The sequence below is a fragment of the Polypterus senegalus genome, chromosome 12 (assembly GCF_016835505.1).
Source record: "Polypterus senegalus isolate Bchr_013 chromosome 12, ASM1683550v1, whole genome shotgun sequence".
NCBI classification, from domain to species: Eukaryota; Metazoa; Chordata; class Cladistia; order Polypteriformes; family Polypteridae; genus Polypterus; species Polypterus senegalus.
In genome coordinates this window covers 127,363,626-127,384,664 of record NC_053165.1, presented here as the reverse complement: position 1 = coordinate 127,384,664, position 21,039 = coordinate 127,363,626, and the positions used below count along the sequence as shown (strand labels likewise).

The window sequence follows — 21,039 nt, the reverse complement described above, 5'->3', positions numbered from 1 at the left end:
TAAATTAAGTTCATAGACAGGCTACGCTGGCGTTTCACATGCCCACAGGTAATGCGGGATACAAGTTTAATGAGAGGGCGCGGGATATAAACGAGAGTTTTGATCACTTTGTAACTAAGTTAAAATTGTAGGTGAAGGGGTGTGCTTATGCAAATTCGAGACTGTGTTTGTGGGGATTGACAATTAAAGGGTGGGGAGTCCGTCATCATCTCCACCTCCCATTTACCTCAAGTTAATACACACGCTGTCTCTAGAGTTTCAACACACTGAATCCTCCAGGCACTACTTACAAAAGGTCACATTGACAATCGTGTTACGCTATTTTTAAAATCTTTCCTTTTCTTAGCACAAGCACAGCTGAGAAGCTTCGATGCATGTGCTCCATAACGTTGAAAAATAATGCATTTAATCACACTTTGCATTACAAGCAAAGGGAGCTTTTGTCAATGCATGATTTCCTGGTACACCGATTACATTGATCAGCGCATCCCGATTCATTTTACCCTCGCACCACCTTAGTTTGAGAAGAAGTATGAAAAAATATGAGGTTAACACAGAAAAACAGATCACCAATTCAAGCTTTATGAATAATCGATTAAGCCATCAATAATTGTTTTGGTAAAGCCATCCTCCTTCCATTTTATAATTTTTCCGCCACTAGCCATGATTAAATGAACGGTAAAAAAGTAAGAGCGACGCAAGGGTGACTTATTTAGGCAGGCATATATATGACAGCAACACTCATGACAATGTCAATCATGTTACGTTATTATTAAAATGTTTCCTTTTCTTTTCATTACTTCTTTAACACACTACTTCTCCGCTGCGTAGGCGGGTATTTTGCTATATATATAATATATGAATTACCTCCATGGGAGCGCTGAGACTTTTGATATCATGAACGTGTGTACAACAGGGGTCTCCTGCCCAGCAAAAGTCGAGCAGCCAGCGCGCGTGCATAGCTGTGCCGGCCTTTGAGACGCTGACTGCGCTTCTGCCTTAAGTCAAAGTGAGCACTTTTAATTTTTTTCATCCGCCCCCTGAGCTATAGCCCAGACAAGTGCAAACACGGGACCCCTTTTCTACACCACGGCAAAATAATATTAAGGCGATTCACACTTTCTTTTGCACGTATCGATTATCAGGTCCTCAGCTCGGATTATGAACACACATACAGTGGAGGACTCACAGTGCCATCACAGCCGATTAATGGCAGGGACGTCTCACCAGTCTACACAAGACCCAACGCGACTGTGCCCAAAAGGCGATCATAACGTCAGCGAACACATCTCTCTATACTATATAAAAGAAAAAGGCAACTTTCCTTTCTTTACACCTTTTTTCCTTTTATCCCAAACCAAAGCCTTTCTCTCTTAACACGGCAGAGGACACAAAAATAATTTTCTTTAATTGCCGGTAAGGCACATTACCAGAGGCACAAATTTGAACGTTCACATAGAAAATGTAATTTCTATACCACAGCCGTCGCGTAGCGCCTTTCAAAAGGGATCTACTACCGAGAGATGATCCATATACATTTTAGCTGCTGTTAGTTACTTTACCTGTTTTACAGTCTTTAAAATGTAGTTTACCCGCAACCACTCCAGTAGTGCTCAATGTACCTGTACTTCTTAAAACGTTAATGTTTTACTATTTAATAACTTATAGACTATATTTCATTATTTTTCCCTTGCACTCAGTGACCAAAGCTATACACACACATATAGACACATACAAACATACACACAAGTATATGTATGTGTATATATATGTATGTATATATATATATATATATATATATATATATATATATATATATATATATATATATATATATATATATATATACACACACACACACACATATATAATTTGTGTGTGTAGATATGTATATAGATATGTAGATATGAAGATATTATGTGTATATATATATATGTATATTATATATATATGTATGTATGTGTGTGTGTATATATATATATATATATATATATATATATATATGACAGCAGCAATCCAAGCTGTGAGAAAACAGTAAAAAGGAGGCGTGTCAGACGTCGTGGTACATTTTCTGATGCAGCTACGAAAACAACTTTGTGACGCTGCCACCAAATACACAAAACAATTACTTTGACAATCATGTTACATTATTTTTAAAATGTTTCCTTTTCTTTTCATAACTTCTTTAACACATGACATCGCTGCGAGCCTTGGTATTTTGCTATATATATATATATCACAGCGACACTCATAACAGTGACAAAACAATTACATTGACAATCATGTTACGTTATTTTCAAAATTTTTCCTTTTCTTTTTCGTACCTTCTTTAAAACACTACTTCTCTGCTGCGAAGCGCGGGTATTCTGCTAGTATATGTTTTTATATATATATATATATATATGTGTGTGTATATATATATATATATATGTCTATATACAGTCATGTGAAAACATTAGGACACCCTTTGAAAGCATGTGGTTTTTGTAACATTTTTAATAAATGGTTATTTCATCTCCGTTTCAACAATACAGAGAGATTAAAGTAATCCAACTAAACAAAGAAAACTGAAGAAAAGTCTTTTCAAGATCTTCTGTAAATGTCATTCTACAAAAATGCCTATTCTAACTGAGGAAAAGATAGGACACCCTTGCCCCTAATAGCGAGTGTTACCTCCTTTGGCTGAAATAACTGCAGTGAGACGGTTCTTGTAGCCATCTACCAGTCTTCGACATCGGTCTGAGGAAATTTTACCCCACTCCTCAATGCAGAACTTTTTCAGCTGTGAGATGTTTGAGGGTTTCTTGCACGTACAGCCCTTTTCAAGTCACCCCACAGCATCTCAATGGGATTCAAATCTGGACTTTGACTTGGCCATTCCAGGACTCTCCATTTCTTCTTTTCAGCCAATCTTTGGTTGATTTACTAGTATGTTTTGGGTCATTGTCATGTTGCATGGTCCAGTTCCGCTTCAGCTTTAATTTTCTAACTGATGGTCTCACATGTTCTTCAAGCACCTTCTGATACACAGTAGAATTCATCGTGGATTCTATGATGGTGAGCTGACCAGGTCCTGCTGCAGCAAAGCAGCCCCAAACCATGACACTTCCACCTCCATGCTTCACAGTTGGTATGAGGTTCTTTTCTTGGAATGCTGTGTTTGGTTTACGCCAAACATGTCCTCTGCTGTTGTGTCCAAATAATTCAATTTTGGACTCATCTGTCCAAAGAACATTATTCCAGAAGTCCTGGTCTTTGTCAACTTTATCTCTGGCAAATGTCAGTCTGGCCTCGATGTTTCTCTTGGAAAGCAAAGGTTTCCTCCTTGCACACCTCCCATGCAAGTTAAACTTGTACAGTCTCTTTCTGATTGTAGAGGCATGTACTTCTACATCAACAGTAGCCAGAGCCTGCTGTAGTTCTCGAGATGACACTTTAGGGTTTTGGAGACCTCTTTTAGCATCTTGCGGTCTGCTCTTGGGGTGAACTTGCTGGGGCGACCAGTCCTGGGCATGTTGGCAGTTGTTTTGAAAGCCCTCCACTTGTAGACTATCTTCCGGACAGTGGAATGGCTGATTTCAAAATCTTTTGAGATCTTTTAAATCCCTTCCCAGACTCATAGGCTGCTACAATCTTTTTCTGAAGTCCTCTGACAGCTCTTTGTTCTCACCATGGTGCTCACTCTCACTTCAACAGTCAGGAGCACACCAAACTAAATGTCTGAGGTTTAAATAGGGCAAGCCTCATTCAACATGCAGAGTAACAATCTACTAATTATGTGCACCTGGTGTGATATACCTGTGTGAGATCTGAGCCAATTTAAGAGGGAATACATGTGAGGGTGTCCTATCTTTTTCCTCAGTTAGAATAGGCATTTTGTAGAATGACATTTACAGAAGATCTTGAAAAGACTTTTCTTCAGTTTTCTTTGTTTAGTTGGATTACTTTAATCTCTCTGTATTGTTGAAACGGAGATGAAATAACCATTTATTAAAAATGTTACAAAAACCACATGCTTTCAAAGGGTGTCCTAATGTTTTCACATGACAATATATATATGTATATATATATGTATATATATATATATATATATATGTATATATATGTATATATATATATATATATATATATATATATATATATATATATATATATATATATATACTAATAAAAGGCAAAGCCCTCACTCACTCACTCACTCACTGACTCATCACTAATTCTCCAACTTCCCGTGTGGGTGGAAGGCTGAAATTTGGCAGGTTCATTCCTTACAGCTTCCTTACAAAAGTTGGGCAGGTTTTATATCGAAATTCTGCGTAATGGTCATAACTGGAAGCAGTTTTCTCCATTTACTGTAATGGAGATGAGCTTCAACGCCGTGGGGCGGAGTTTAGTGTGACATCATCACGCCTCCCACGTAATCACGCGTACATAGAAAACCAGGAAGACCTCAAAAGCGCTGAAGAAAACATGCATTATATAATTGAGAAGGCAGCGAAACAATAAGAAGCGGCGAGTGACATATACAACCATATTCATGAGTTCTGCTACTTGGAAACAAAGCCGATGTAAACCTACACTTTAAATTAAGTTCATAGACAGGCTGCGCTGGCGTTTGTAATTTAGTGCCTGCCCATATAAGGCCGTCCGTCAGCAATCAATAGCAAACTCCACTAAATATTCACGGGTGAAGGACTGTGCTTATGGAGGAAGATGAGATGGTCAGGGTGGTGTTTGACACAAACTCAGCGAAACTGCGAGAGAAAGTTTTAAGTGCCAGGACTAAGGTAACATTAAATACAGCCATGGACATAGCGAGATGGCACCAGCACAGCTGGGAACCTTGATGCATGTACACGAAGCGGCTCACGTGAACTGGCGCAGTGCACAGATAAAAGCAACAGTTCCAAAAGCGCTGAACAAAACCGAATTACACAATTGAAAAGGCAGCAAAAATATGAAGCGTCTGATACATACAAGCATATTCATAAATCCAGCTACTGCGGAAACAAAGCACCACGTTGGAAAAAGTCAATGTCCGCTAAAGGAAGACAGTGTAAAAAACCCGTGCATGCAGTGTGTCAGGTCTCAGATAAAGAAGAAGGCGAGCTGTTTATTGATGCAGTAAAAGCGAATCGATGAATGAAACCTGTCATCTTTACAGCGATTGACAAACACGGAATGTAACTTGAACACAACACATCCTACAAATACGAACCTGATTGAAAGAAATAATGATAATCAAATCCTTGATGACAGCAACACTCAGTAACACTCACAAAACAAATACTGTATATTGACAGTCATGTTCGTTATTTTAAAATGTTCCCTTTTCTTTTCTAGCTTTTTAACACACTACTTCTCGCTGCGATCGGCGGGTATATATATATGTATATATATATATCCCGATCTACATACTCGAATAATGGATACTTTATTAGCCATCAATGATTGTTTTGGTAAAGCCATACTCAGTGTATTCATTAGATGAGCGGTAAAAAGTAAGAGCGAGGGAGGATGACTTATTGAGGCATGCAGGCTGTAGTCTTGCGTCAACTCTATCTGAATTGCGCGATCACATTTGAAAAAATATATCTTTTCAAGTTCTATTTAGTCCATATGTATCAAACTCAAGGGCCGCGGGCCACATCCGGCCCGGCGTGTAATTATATCCGGCCCTCGAGATCATTTTATATACTGTATTATTGTTATTAATGGCCCGGGTATATGAAGCGCTGGTAACACAATAAACTACAGATCCCATAATGCAGCGCTTCAGCTGCCTTGCCCTTACGCGTTAATCAAGTCTAGCTTATGATGCTGCAAGTTATTGCGAAGCTAGCTCACACGATGCTGAAGAGAAAAGTTGATTCTGAAAATAGAGCCTTTAAAACCGATGGGAGGCTGAGTATATGTTTACTGAACCCGTGTGTCTCATTTGTGGAGCTAATGTGGCTGTAATTACAGAATTTAATCTAAGAAGGCACTATGAGACAAAACATCAGGGTAACCTGAATGCAATGCAGAAGATACAGAAAGCAGAAGAATTAAATAAGAATCTGACACTTCAGCGGACGTTTTACCGTGCACAATCACAAAGTGATTTCAAGTGAAGCTGCTTTTATGGGAGACACAAATGCACCAGTGCAACTTGCCCCACTTTCCCTGTTGCCAAGTAATGTTAAACCAAGTCGTCACTACGGTGTTCCCAAATCGCACTTTGCTGATAAACTGGCGCACTGAGTTTGCACGGCGCTTTGGTGACTTTGAAGAACAAAAAAGTCCGTCTACATGCGGCTCGAACCTTGTGCATGTTTGGTAGCACATATCTGTGTGAGAAGCTCTTCTCAGTGATAAAGACTAACAAAACAGCACACAGGAGTCGCCTCACTGATGAGCACCTGCAATCCATCCTGAGAATCTCCACAACACAGAACCTCACACCAAACATAAACGAACCTGTTGCCAAAAAGATGCCAGGCGTCCAGCTCTAAAATGACATATGAGCAAAGACAACTGAATGATTTGATTTGTTATTGCTGAAAGGAACACATTTTATTTATATTTCCAGGTTTTGTTATGCAGCATGTTCATATTTGAATTTGTATAATTTTGACAGGATATATTTTTATGGAGAGCAAAATCTTTTGGGATATTTAAAATCTAAGTTTATTTTTCATATTAAATTACATAAGAGTAAAGAAATTTGAATGTTTGTTCTTTTAACGTTTACTTTATTTCTAACTTGTATAATTTAGACAGGATATATTTTTATGGAGAGCAAAATATTATAAGTTGTTTAAGGTTTGAGTTGATTTATTCACGAATAATATTCCTGTCTGTTTTACCATTCCTACCAAAGATATTTCTGTCGACTAAATAAAAATTCCTTCTATTTAAAATTTAAATAGAACTTGAACAAATCGATAGTTCATAATATCCATGCAGACTTGCACGTAAGAGCGGGAGTTATCCGTTTTAACAAGCAGCGTATTGCACTGATACAAAATAGCTTTGTGTGTATATATGTAGATATGTATGTATATGTATATATATGTTTATATATGTGTTTGTGTGTATGTATGTGTATATATATATATATATATATATATATATATATATATATATATATATATATATATATATGTGTGTATGTATGTATGTATATATGTATGTAAATATGTATATATATGTATAATAAAATTTAATAAAATACAATCTAGTGTAATCGGTTCAGTATTGTTATTTATACATGTGGTCTGTGAGCTAATGCTCAAATACTGCATTTTTTTTACGTTTAGAGCTGAGAATAACAGGTTCAGAAAAAATTTTATTTTCTATTTACAAATATATATTGAGCCATCTGTTATATTTCTCTATTTCTTTTTTTAAACTTATCTACCATGTACCTGAAACTATCAGGAAAACCTTCAGCCCCACTTGATTCTACAGTTGGATTAAACAGATCTCGAATGTATTTTACTATTTAGGAAATGTTTTTTTAATGTTTATAAGTAGTAATGAACTTTCATTACATAAAGCACCATCTTTTATTTCTGTGTGCTTTTCTTTCAGGTTTAAAATATCTGGAGAGTTACCTGTGGTTCATATCAAAGTTTCAGACCAAAAAATGAAGGAAATGATAGAGCATTTCAACAGCATTCCTTTACCATTGACCACCTCCACACCCCTTGTGAAAGTTGCCAAAAAGGCAAGTTTTGTATAATCAGATTTTTTGTACAGTTGCATCTATTATATACAACAGCAATTATTTTGAGTACAGGGAGTGATTGTTTACAACATTTAAATTACTGTATACATTTTTTCCAGGGTCAGCCAATTTCATTAGGTAAACCAAGGCACACTCTGCTTTTTGAAAATACTGTGTTCCTGGAATCTGACAATTCTGTTCCTTCAGGTAACTAGTCTTCTTTGACTATATTTGATAATATATCTGCTAAGTGAATGCAGCTGTTATGTTTTTAATTTGTACCACATAAACAGCATTTTTTAATCTAGAGCTCAAAGCAGTATTGAATATTATTAGTATAGTATGTTAAAATGTGTCTAGTACAGTTATCATTATTATGTATTCAGGAAGTAATTATTCTGTAACTAATTAGATATTTGATGCTAATGTTCATGTTTTCCGTTCATTATTTACTATTATTTTTTATTTCTGTACAAGCTCTGTTATCTTTTTCCCTTTATATCCTTTTTAAATGTATTTGCATGCATTTCAATAAGCACCTCCTATGGTTACCGTATCTGTCTGTCCTGTCCACAAGAAAGAGTTTGGCTCCCACTGGCCTGATTACGTTGATATTTGGTTCACTTAATCTTCAAGTATATCTACCATACATGGTACATTTTTTTGAGACGTCTTAAATGGAGTTTGCGAATGGTGGCTCTGAGGCTAAGGATATGTGCTGGTATCCAGAAAGTTGCTGGTTCGAATCCCCGTCAATGCCAAAAGAGATCCTACTCTGCTTGGCCCTGAGCAAGACCCTTAACCTGTAATTGCTCCAGGGGTGCTGTACAATGGCTGACCCTGCACTCTGACCCAAAGGGTACGCGAAAACAAACCAATTCCTAATACAAGAAATTTGTTGTTTCAAATTCACCTTGAAAGAGGTCACTTCAGCTTGTATAGTTTGTATATTTTCCTCTTTTACTCATCTGACAGCCGCTCCTGGCGGCAAAACAATACCCTAATACAGATTAGTCAAACACTGCAAGCACAAGCCGTGCATCTGGTACACCAGCTCGCTTCTCCTGTTGCTTGAGGTAAGTTAACTTTAAAAATATGAAAAAAGTCACTTGTATACAGAAATAAGCATATGTGGAAAGGAACAAAGGAACTATGTAAGCATCGATCTATAATTATAGAATGAACAAATATGTACTCGGTATTAATTTACACTTAAATAACTTTACGACTGCATTAGCTGGACACTTTCATGGTTCAATATTCCTCTGAAACTAAAATGTGTCTGCATTGCTCCAGTCTCATTCCCTATCATGGTCCGAAGCATCCAACAATTTTACCTTGAGACTTCAAAAGAGATTTTAACTTTTCATCAGGCACTTTATTCAAAAATGTTATGTTTAACACTAGAATTACCAGAGCCAACGAAAAAACTCATAATTCCAGCCAACCTTAAATCCCTTTCGCACCTCTCCGTCAGCCTCTTTAGTCTTCTAAATGTGTCGATAAGCCCAAGCCGCAAGCAGCCTGCTATATCCCACAAACCCCTCCATCGCCTCAGAATGGCCAAGAAGTTCTCCTAGTTCCTGCCTTGATTGATTATCTGGGAGTGAGCTACTCTGAATTATAAGGGAAAATAACTTGATGTGTGTTTTGTGTCTAAACAATCTTTGTAAACAAATCATTAAAACAGAAAAGTTTTTCATGTTTTAGTAATAAATGACAAAATGTACACATGAACTATATAATATGTAAAGGCTAATGGCCAAATATCAAATAAACACTTCCATAAAAAGGGCAACTACAATACAACAGCTTCCGTGGTGCAGCGGTTAGAGCTGCCGACTTATAATCGAAAGGTTGTGAGTTCGAAACCAGCTCCCTGGCAAATTTAGTATTTTGAGTAGTGAGCTGCTCTTATTGTTACTATTATACAATAAAAACATACATTTCATTTGCGTCTGTAACAGCCGGTGTTAATTTATATGACTTGTAAAAGCTAGCATTTTTTTTCACTCTTATTTTCTCAGTCACGATCACGATATAACGTCTAATGCCCCTGCTCCAGATCTGACACGGTTACTTTTTATCTAAAACTGGGAATAACTATAAATGTGATTGGTGTTTTGAGACAATGGAACTGGACATTCTCTGATCTGGAGGGGTAAAAGCTGACACACAAACGCTGGTGAATCTGCCTTCTTCATATCTTACCGTCACTTGATTTTTTTTTTTATTCAGTTTTATTGATGTTCCTGTTCACGCTGAATTAGTATGCACCTTATATTCCATGATGTCAAATAACTAATTTCATGATCTGTATAGTACATTTCGGAAAACATTGTGGCAGTGATGCAACATTATTCATATTATTCGAAGCTCCTCTGAAAGTTGAGCAAAGAACACTCTTCTTTTCTCAGTGCTTACCGTGTATGGCTTGTACAGTACATGTGCGTGCATTGCCGCCAAGTCAAGCATGTTATATCACACAGCAACTGGCCATCTGCATGCTCCTGCCGCACTGAATAAGCTCACGCCTTTTGGTACACGATGTCAATGCAGCACTGGGGGGAAAAAAAGAAAGACACGAATATATGTGACATTTTGAAGAAATAATTTTATGACCTGAATAGTACCAATCAGAAAACAGCATCGCACTAATGCAATATTATTTAAAAACGAACAATGTCAGATCAGCTGTAAATGTATGGCATATCTAAAAGTGAGCTTTTTTCAGTTTTATTCTCTCGGTCTCGTTCACGCTGTCCCTTGCCCCTTCCAATCTGACTCTAACTAACAGCGCCAGTATAAATTCACACTTGATCTGACGGTGTTCCCCGGTGCTGCCTTAACATCGTGTACCAGAAGGCGTGAGCTTATTCAGTGCGGCAGGAGCACACAGGTGGCCAGTTGCTGTGTGATATAACATACTAGACTTGGCGGCGATTCGCACGCATGTACTGTACAAGACATGCACGGTAAGCACTGAGAAAAGAAGAGTGTTCTTTGCTCAAATTGCAGAGGAGCTTCGGCATCACTTCTTACAAGAAAAGGCAACAACATTTATTTATATAGCACATTTTCATACAAACAGTAGCTCAAAGTGCTTTACATAATAAAGACTAGACAAATAAAAGACACAATAAGAAAACAAAAATAAGTCAACATTAATTAACATAGAATAAGAGTAAGGTCCAATGGCCAGGGGGGGCAGAAAAAAACAAAAAAAAAACTCCAGACGGCTGGAGAAAAAAATAAAATCTGTAGGGATTCCAGACCATGAGACCGCCCAGTCCCCTCTGGGCATTCTACCTAACAAATGAAACAGTCCTCTTTGGATTTAGGGTTCTCATGGAAGGACTTGATGATGATGGTCACGTAGACTTCTGCCTTTTAATCCATCCATCATTGTTGGAGCATCATGAAACTTTGAGTAGGTGGAGGTGGCGCAGGCCACCACCACAAAGAAACCGGAAAAAAGAAACAGAAGAGAGAGTAGGGGTCAGTTCAGATTTTAGAGCCACCATGAATAGTTTTTATGATGAATTGAACATACAGAGTATCAGGATTAAGTTAAATTAGGTTAAATTGAAGTTATAAAAAGGCTACGTTAAAGTAATATGTTTTCAGCAGTGTTTTAAAGTGCTCTACTGTATTAGCCTGGCGAATTTCTATTGGCAGGCTATTCCAGATTTTAGGTGCATAGCAGCAGAAGGCCGCCTCACCACTTCTTTTAAGCTTTGTTCTTGGAATTCTAGGCGATGGATAAAGCAAAGAAGATGCAACATCGGCAAGCTTTTGTTCTAAGACTGCCGCTTCCCCAGGAAAGCAAACTCAGTCAGTGTCAGGCGCCTCTTCAGTGTAATAGTAACCACAGCACAGAGAGAAGTGTGTACATTGCAACATGTACACATGTTCTAAACGTAGAAAGGACAGTCCTTGGGTGTGTGTGAACTGTTAACATTTGAATCTGATGATTGCATATAGTGTGGAACTGACCTCTCTGTACTATTCTTTCCTCTGCATGTCCTGGAATACAAAAGAAACATTACTGTGCGCCAAAATGTGGACAGTGGCAAGATCGAGAAAAAAACAAAAAAAAAACTGCAATCACTGATTAGAAGCGCAAGAAGGCAGGCGAATGAATATGAATAATGTTGCATCAGTGCCACAATATTTTCTGAAATGTACTATACAGGTCATAAAATGTACTTATTTGACATCATGGACCATAAGGTGCATACTAATTCAGCATGAGCAGGAACATTCAATAAAACTGAATAAAAAAAAAATTCAATTGATGGTGAGATACGAAGAAGGCAGATTCACCAGCGTTTGTGTGTCAGCTTTTACCCCTCCAGATCAGAGAATATCCAGTTCCATTGTCTCAAAAAACCACTCACACCTACAGTCATTCCCAGTTTTAGATAAAAAGTAATCGCGTCAGATCTGAGAAGGGGGCGTGGGGGCTGGGGGCATTGGACGTTATATTGTGATCGTGACTGAGAAAATAAGAGTGAAAAAAAAAACGCTAACTTTTACAAGTCCTATAAATTTACACTGGCTGTTACAGACACAAATGAAATGTATGTGTTAATTGTATAATAGTAACAATAAGAGCAGCTCACTACTCAAAACAGTAAATTTGCAGGGTAGCTGGTTTCAAACTCACAACCTTTTGAATTATAAGTCGGCAGCTCTAACCGCTGCACCATGGAAGCTGTCGTTTTGTAGTTGCCCTTTTTATGGAAGTGTTTATTTGATATTTGGCCTTCAGCCTTTGCATCTATACTAAAAAAAGACAAAGCCCTCACTGACTGACTGACTGACTGACTCACTGACTCACTGACTCATCACTAATTCTCCAACTTCCCGTGTAGGTAGAAGGCTGAAATTTGGCAGGCTCATTCCTTACAGCTTACTTACAAAAGTTAGGCAGGTTTCATTTCGAAATTCTGCACGTAGCGGTCATAACTGGAACCTACTTATGTACATATATACGACCATAGCCTGCAGCTCGGTCGTCGTGTGAGGCAGAGTTGCGTCCTCCATCAGCACACCTCCCACGTAATTGACTGACTGCCTATATAAGGCCATCCGTCAGCGGCAATCCAATAGACATGCTGCTGCTGAATCAATCAATCAATCAACATTTATTTATATAGCACATTTTCATACAAAAAAATGTAGGTCTAAGTGCTTTACAAAATGAATAGAAAAATAGAAGACACAATAAAAAATAAACATAAGTCAACATTAATTAACATAGAATAAGTAAGGTCCGATGGCCAGGGTGGACAGAAAAAAAAAAAAACTCCAAAAGCTGGAAAAAAAAAATCTGTAGGGGTTCCAGACCACGAGACCGCCCAGTCCCCTCTGGGCAATCTACCTAATATAAATCAAACAGTCCTCTTTGTATTTTTGGTTTTCATGGAAGGACCTGATGATGATGGTCACGTAGACTTGTGGCTTTCAGTCCATCAATGTTGGTGCATCATGATGCTTTGAGTAGGTGGTGGTGGTGCAGGCCGCCACCACAAAGAAACTGGAAAAAGAAACAGAAGAGAGAGTAGGGGTCAGTACGGATTTTGGAACCACTGTGAATAGTTATTATGAAAAATTGAACATACAGAGTATCAGTATTAAGTTAAAGTGAAGTTATAAAAAGGCCATGTTAAAATAATGTGTTTTCAGCAGTTTTTTTAAAGTGCTCTACTGTATTTGTCTGGCGAATTCCTATTGGCAGGCTATTCCAGATTTTAGGTGCATAACAGCAGAAGTCTGCCTCACCACTTCTTTTAAGTTTAGCTTTTGGAATTATAAGGAGACACTCATTTGAAGATCTAAGGTTACGATTTGGAATATAATGTGTCAGGCATTTCGATATATAAGATGGAGCAAGATTATTTAAGGCTTTATAAACCATAAGCAGTATTTTAAAGTCAATCCTGAATGACACAGGCAACGAGTGTAGTGACATCAAAACTGGAGGAATGTGTTTGGATTTTCTTTTCCTAGTTAGGATTCTAGCAGCTGCATTCTGCACTCGTTGCAAGTGATTGATGTCTTTTTTGGGTAGTCCTGAGAGGAGTGCGTTACAGTAATCTAGTCTACTAAAAAAAAAAAGCGTGAATTAATTTCTCAGCATCTTTCAATGATATAAGAGGTCTAACTTTTGCTATGTTTCTTAACACTAGAATTACCAGAGCCTACGAAAAAACTCGTAATTCCGTCCCACCTTAAATTGCTTCTTAAATCCCTTCACACCTTTCCAGCCGCCCTTTGTCCTCTAAATGTGCTGATGAAGAGAAGCTAGGAGCAGCCGGCTATTCCATCCCCCAACCAATTTAGAACGTGCACGAACCTCTCTCAGCTCATGCCTTGATTGAGTATCTGGGAGTGAAGTGGAGTTTTAGACTAGAAATAATAGATCGTTATTTGGAACAAACGCATTTCATGTCTGTTCCGTTTCTACAGTAATCTGTGTCAACACATTGTTAAAACAGACACGTTTTTTATATTCTAGTAGTAGATGACAAAATGTAGGCATAAACTATATAATGTATGAAGCCTGAAGTCCAAATAACAAAGAAACATGTTCACAAAAGGTTTCAAATATAACACAATTGCACGTTTATTCAAAAATATAACTGCAGAAACAAAAAGCCGCCTTAACATGCAACATTGACAGCCTTTTATTGTAACTGCCTCCGTGGTGCAATAGAATCAGTTCTCGCCTTGGAATCAAAAGGTCGCAAGTTCAATCCTGCACCATTCCGTTTTGAGAAGTAAACTGCTCTTAGTCTTACTATTTTAGAATAAAAGCATACATTTGATTTCAGTCTGTAACAGCCGGTGCAATTTATGATCCTTGTGAAGGTTAGCTTTTTTTTTTTTCTTTAATTCACTTTTCATTCGCTCAGTTACGCTCAGAATCGAGCCATACAACCCCATCTGACACGGCTGTTTCCACTAAAGACGCGCTATAGCTCTGCAGTGTACCACGATGCATACTAACGCCCGCCAACGCAACCACCCCCACCCAACCGGGTTCTGACACACAGACGCTGGTGAAACTGCCTTCTTCGTTTCTCACCGTCACCTGATTTTCTTTTTATTCAGTTTTATTGAGTGTTCCTACCAGTCCCCGCATGTTGCTGTATGCTGTTTCTTTTGTACTCCAGGACATGCAGAGGAAAGAATGGTAAAGAGCAGTAACTTCAGCGCTATATGCAATCATCAGACACTCCCCATCTGCCTGTGTCGCTCAAACACAGGAACATATATTGGTGTAAAAGTATAACAAAAGTGCACTTTTATTCAAGTGCACTTTTTCCATTGCCTTTTCCTGTAAGAAGCAATGTACACACTTCTCTCTATGCTGTGGTTTCTATTACACACCTGAAAGAAAGAGACAATATATGTAAAAATATCATCGCACTAATGCAATATTATTTGAAAACGAACAGCGTCAGATCGGGTGTGAATTTTTACAGGAACTGGAAATTCTCTGATGCGGGACCTTCCCCCAGGGAAGAAAGTACAGTGTCAGGTGCTTATTCAGTGTAATAGGAACCATAGCACAGAGAGGTGTGTGCACTGCAACAAGTACACGCGGTCGAAATGTAGGAAGGACGGTCCTTGGGTGTGTGGGAACTGTTAATATTTGAATGTGATTATTTTATATAGCACGAAATGAAAATCAGCACTTCTTAGCATTGCACCATGCAAGCTGTCGTATCAATCGCCTACTGTAACTTGCTTTCTTTTTTCTTCGGTTATACAGGTAGTCTTGAATGAAAGTGCACTTGTTTTGTTTGCGAAATGAAGGGTCTGCGTGCACTTTTCGTGGCATTACACGTGTATTTTTTGAGCATGCCCGTTTGAGCATGCTCAAACACAGGAACATAAGTAGGTGTAAAAGTATAACAAAACAACGGGCAGATGGGGAGTGTCTGATGATTGCATATAGCGCCGAAGTTACTGCTCTTTACCATTCTCTCCTCTGCATGTCCTGGAGTACAGAAGAAACAGCATACAGCAACATGCGGGGACTGGCAGGAACACTCAATAAAACTGAATAAAAAGAAAATCAAGTGACGGTGAGATACGAAGAAGGCAGCTTCGCCAGCGTTTGTGTGTCAGAACTCTTTGGGGGGAGTGCGTTAGTATGCATCGTGGTACACTGCAGAGCTATAGCTGCCTTTAGTGAAAACAGCCGTGTCAGATGGGGTTGTATGGATTGATTCTGAACTGAGCGAATGAAAAGTGAATTAACAAAAAAAAAAAAAGCTAACCTTTACAAGGATCATAAATTGCACCGGCTGTTACAGACTGAAATCAAATGTATACTTTTATTCTAAAGTAGTAAGACTAAGAGCAGTTTACTTCTCAAAACGGAGTGGTGCAGGATCGAACTCGTGACCTTTTGATTCCAAGGCGAGAACTGATTCTATTGCACCATGGAGACAGTTATAATAAACAGCTGTCAATGTCGCATGTTAAGTCAGCTTTTTGTTTCTGTAGTTATATTTTTGAATAAACATGCAATTGTGTTATATTTAAAACCTTTTGTGAAAATGTTTCTTTGTTATTTGGACTTCAGGCTTCATACATTATATAGTTTATGCCTACATTTTGTCATCTACTACTAGAATATAAAAAACGTTTCTGTTTTAACAATGTGTTGACACAGATTACTGTAGAAACGGAACAGACATGAAATGCGTGTGTTCCAAATAACGATCTATTATTTCCACTCTAAAACTCCACTTCACTCCCAGATACTCAATCAAGGCATGAGCTGAGAGATGTTCGTGCACGTTCTAAATTGGTGGGGGGATGGAATAGCCGGCTGCTCCTAGCTTCTCTTCATCAGCACATTTAGAGGACAAAGGACGCTGGTGGAGAGGTGTGAAGGGATTTAAGAAGCAATTTAAGGTGGGACGGAATTACAAGTTTTTTTTGTAGGCTCTGGTAATTCTAGTGTTAAGTGAAAAAATGCTGTCCTAGTGGTCTGATGAATATGTGATTTAAAATTCAGATTACAGTCTACAATTACCCCTAAGTTTTTTACTTCCGTCTTAACTTTTAATCCTAATGCATCAAGTTTATTTCTGATAACCTCATTGAATCCATTATTGCCAATTACTAAAATTTCAGTTTTCTCTTTATTTAGTTTGAGAAAATTACTATTCATCCATTCAGAAATACCAGTAAGACATTGTGTTAGTGTATCAAAAGAGTCGGAGTCATCAGGTGCTATTGATAAGTACAGCTGTGTGTCATCAGCATAGCTGTGGTAACTCACGTTGTAACCTGAGATAATCTGACCTAACGGAAGCATATAGATTGAGAAAAGCAGCGGACCCAGGATAGAGCCTTGTGGAACACCATATCGGATATCATGTGTCTTTGAGATTTGATTACCACAACTCACAAAAGAATTTTCTACCTGCCAGGTAGGATTCAAACCAATTTAAGTCACTGCCAGAGAGGCCCACCCATTGACTAAGGCGATTTCTAAGAATATTGTGATCAGTGGTGTCAAATGCAGCACTCAGATCTAAGAGGACGAGAACAGATAAATGGCCTCTGTCTGCATTTACCCGCAAGTCATTTACTACTTTAACAAGTGCAGTATTCACGGGTGAAGGACTGTGCTTATGCAAACGAAGATGAGATGGTCAGGGATAGACTAGTGTTTGGCACAAACTCGGCGAAAGTGAGAGAGAAACTTTTAAGTGTCGGTTCTTAGCTAAAATTAAATAAAGCCGTGGACATCGCAAGATCACACGAGATAGCACAAGCACAGCTGAGAACCTTCAATGCATGTACTCCGAGCGGCTCACATGAACTGACTGTGAACGCAGTACACATAGAATAAGCAAGAGCGCCAAAGAGCGCTGAACAAAAAACGCATTACACAATTGAGACGGCAGCAAAAGAATATGAAGCGAGTGATGCATACGCATACAAGCATATTCATAAGTACAGCTACTGCAGAAACAAAGCACGGTGTAAACCGTAAGTTTAAATAAAGTTCATAGACACGCTACCGCTGGCGTTTGTGAAGCCTATGACGAATACGATTTTCTCGAGATACAAGTTTAATGATAAGATGCAGGGTATAAATGAGACTTTTGATCACTTTGTAATGGAGTTAAAATTGCTGATGAAGGACTGTGCTTATGCAGACGAAGATGAGATGGTCAGGGATAGAATTGTATTTGGCACAAACTCAGCAAAAGTGAAAGAGAAACTTTTAAGTGCCGGGTTTGAGCTAACATTAAATAAAGCCGTGGAGATCACACGAGATAGCACAAGCACAGCTGAGAACCTTCGATGCATGTACTCCGAATGGCTCACGTGAACTGACTGTGAGCGCAGTACACAGAGAACAAGCAAGAGCTCCAAAGAGCACTGAACAAAAAACGCATTACACAATTGAGAAGGCATCAAAAGAATATGAAGCGACTGACGCATACACACATATTCATAAGTTCACCTACTGTGGAAACAAAGCACACGGTGGAAAAAGTCAATTTCCAGCTAAAGGAAGACAGTGTAAAAAAATGTGGTGAATTGAAGCACTTTGCTAAAGTTTGCAGAACTAGGAAAGGTAAACCTGTGCATGCAGTGTGTGATGTCTCAGATAAAGAGGAAGTGGAGCTGTTTATTGATGCATTAGCACAGGAACAACCCTCTGACGCTGAACAAGCCTTTGTAGACATATCAATAGGAAGCAAGGTGTAAAGCTTAAATTTAAATTGCGTTCATAGACATGCTGCCACTAAATATTCACAGGCAAATCCACAACTTAATAACGGGAATGTCTGTTAAACATCTTAGATTCACGAGTACTGATTTGGGTGGTGATCACTTTGATGAATGAAACCTGTTATCTTTACAACGGTTGACAACGAAGATGAGATGGTCAGGGATAGACTAGACAAACACGGAATGTAACTTGAACACAACACATCCTCCAAATACGAACCTGATTGATAGAAATAATAATCAAATCCTTCATTACAGCAACAGTCATAACACAAAACAATTACATTGACAATCATGTTACGTTATTTTTAAAATGTTTCCTTTTTTTTTTTTCATAACTTCTTTAACACAGTACTTCTCCGCTGCGAAGCGCAGGTATTTTGCTAGTCTAAATATATAATTCACTAAGGGCACACAAGACACTGAGGGCATGCAAGGCAGAGCCCCGCCTGCCTACTCTAAGACCATTGAATACGCTCGACGGAGCCCCGCCCACCAACTCTAACCTTCCTACCGCGTCATGGGAGATACGCACGACAGAGCCATGCACGCCAACCGTAACCGTCCTCCCGAGTCCAACGTTGCTCTCGAGGCACGCAACAACTCACCAAACACAGCCTCAGTTGCTTTCGTTTGTGCAAAAGTCCATATGCACCACTGAGCCACGTTGACTTTACACCACACGCAAGACAGAGAGCCACGCCTACCAACTCTTAAGACCATGGGATACACTCGCATTTAGTGTATAAATAGATATAAATAATTGCATATAAACAATTCGCCAAAATGTGTTGTATGTAAACAATTCTGTTTAAAACGTTATTGTTTTTTCATCAGAAAACCTGGTTTCCACATCTACCTGTATTAGTTTAAATGGCAGTTTTACCACTTGCAATAGGGCGGACGCGCTGACTTATCGTGTCGACTGGGCAACACAGTGAATCCGGCGTCTATCTATATATGTCTGTTTTCCGTAGCCTGCTGCAGGAAGGTACTCTCTCAACCATTGGCATTGGTTTCGCTCCTTGCTATTTTCATTATACTGCGACGGTGGTTTCCTAAGCCTTTGTTATACTGAATTCCTTTCGAACCGTTTTCCGTTCCTATTCTTACCCTGCCGTATGCTATGGCGGGCTTTGGCTAGTATTATATAGTTCATGTGTACATTTTGTCATTTATTACTAAAACATGAAAAACGTTTCTGTTTTAACGATTTGTTTACATAGATTGTTTAGACGCAAAACACACCAAGTTATTTCCCCTTACAATTCTGAGTAGCTCAATCCCAGATAATCAATCAAGACAGGAACTGGGAGAACTTCTATGGTGATGGGGGGATGGTATAGCATGCTGCTTGGGCTTATCAACACATTTAAGAGACAAAAAAGGCTGACTGAGAGGTGAGAAGGGATTTAAGGCTGGAATTACGAGTTTTTTCGTCGGCTGTGGTAATTTTAGTGTTAAGGATCTTGAACTGCAATTCATCACGGATCCTACATATTGAACAACTAGCTATAGGACATCAATTGATGCAGTTTTTACATCATTTGAATTGTAATCTGAGGTCTGAGAAAGCTATTGAGCATCCATAAGGCTAATTGAGTTTTGTTTTTAACTGCATAACATTAAATTACTGTTAAAAAGCATGTATTTAATGTAGTATAGTAATGCATGTAACAGCATTCAATTATTGTTTTTACTTTTGGATATGACTCATCATTACAATAATGTTTAATAAACTAAATGTGATAACTAACTCTTTGAAATATCTAAAATAGTATGATGCTGCTTTTATCAAATCAGTTAATTAATTCCTAAATGCACCCTGAAGTTACTGCACACAAACATTTTCTAACTTGTTTTATTGGTGTTTTATTTTTTTCATTTTCAGAATCTGGATCTGAAGAAGAGCTGTCTGTAAAAGCTGAAACTAAAGAGACTGCAGCAAAGACAGTAAATGAAACAGAATTGTCTTGTGAAGAAATTACTGACCTTCTTCTCAGTTTTGAAATTAAAGAGGTTTGTACGCAGTGTATAGAAGTGTATCATGAACTGTGTTAAAAGTAATATTTCTTAATCTGTCTGTTTTTAAGGTTAATAAGTTAAATATTTCAGGGTGTAATCATTTTAAATACACCCTTACACGCCACCTGCATATACTATTTTTAATTCTATTCATTTTTTCTTTTCCTATATTGTATTTTTCTATTAAGTAATTTTTTTTTTGTATAAAAAAAAATCTCTAGGCACCACCCATCAACATGGCAGCCAAGTATTAAAATTAGCTTCACCACCTTATGAGATAGGAATATCATTAAAACAAGGGTGAAAACATCAGTAATGATTTTAAATTCTTTATATAGTTTACATTCAGAAGTTACCTGAAACCTTGTTGTTAAATTTGTGCTAGCTGCTTGACCATTAATGTAGTGTTGCAGTGTAGTGATTCTTGTTGTAATCTTATAGCAGATTTCTAACATAAGATAATTATGGATGATTAGAATTTTCAGAACTGTTTAAGTTATTTTAACACAGGTATCCTTTCTTCATAG

The 21,039-nt window shown here is 38.1% G+C and overlaps 2 protein-coding genes across 2 annotated transcripts in view; one reads left to right on the top strand and one right to left on the bottom strand.

The window, feature by feature from the left end:
• The window catches only part of vps13c (vacuolar protein sorting 13 homolog C), a 624,410-nt gene that overhangs the window by 332,089 nt on the left and 271,282 nt on the right, over positions 1-21,039 (bottom strand). The window lies entirely within an intron of this gene.
• LOC120541605 (vacuolar protein sorting-associated protein 13C-like) overlaps positions 1-21,039 on the top strand; it is a 30,579-nt gene that overhangs the window by 1,593 nt on the left and 7,947 nt on the right. The window contains exons 2-4 of the mRNA XM_039773397.1: positions 7,576-7,711; positions 7,831-7,918; positions 20,379-20,506. Of these exons, the coding sequence (XP_039629331.1) occupies positions 7,576-7,711; positions 7,831-7,918; positions 20,379-20,506 (352 nt within the window). The remainder of the gene's footprint in view (positions 1-7,575; positions 7,712-7,830; positions 7,919-20,378; positions 20,507-21,039) is intronic.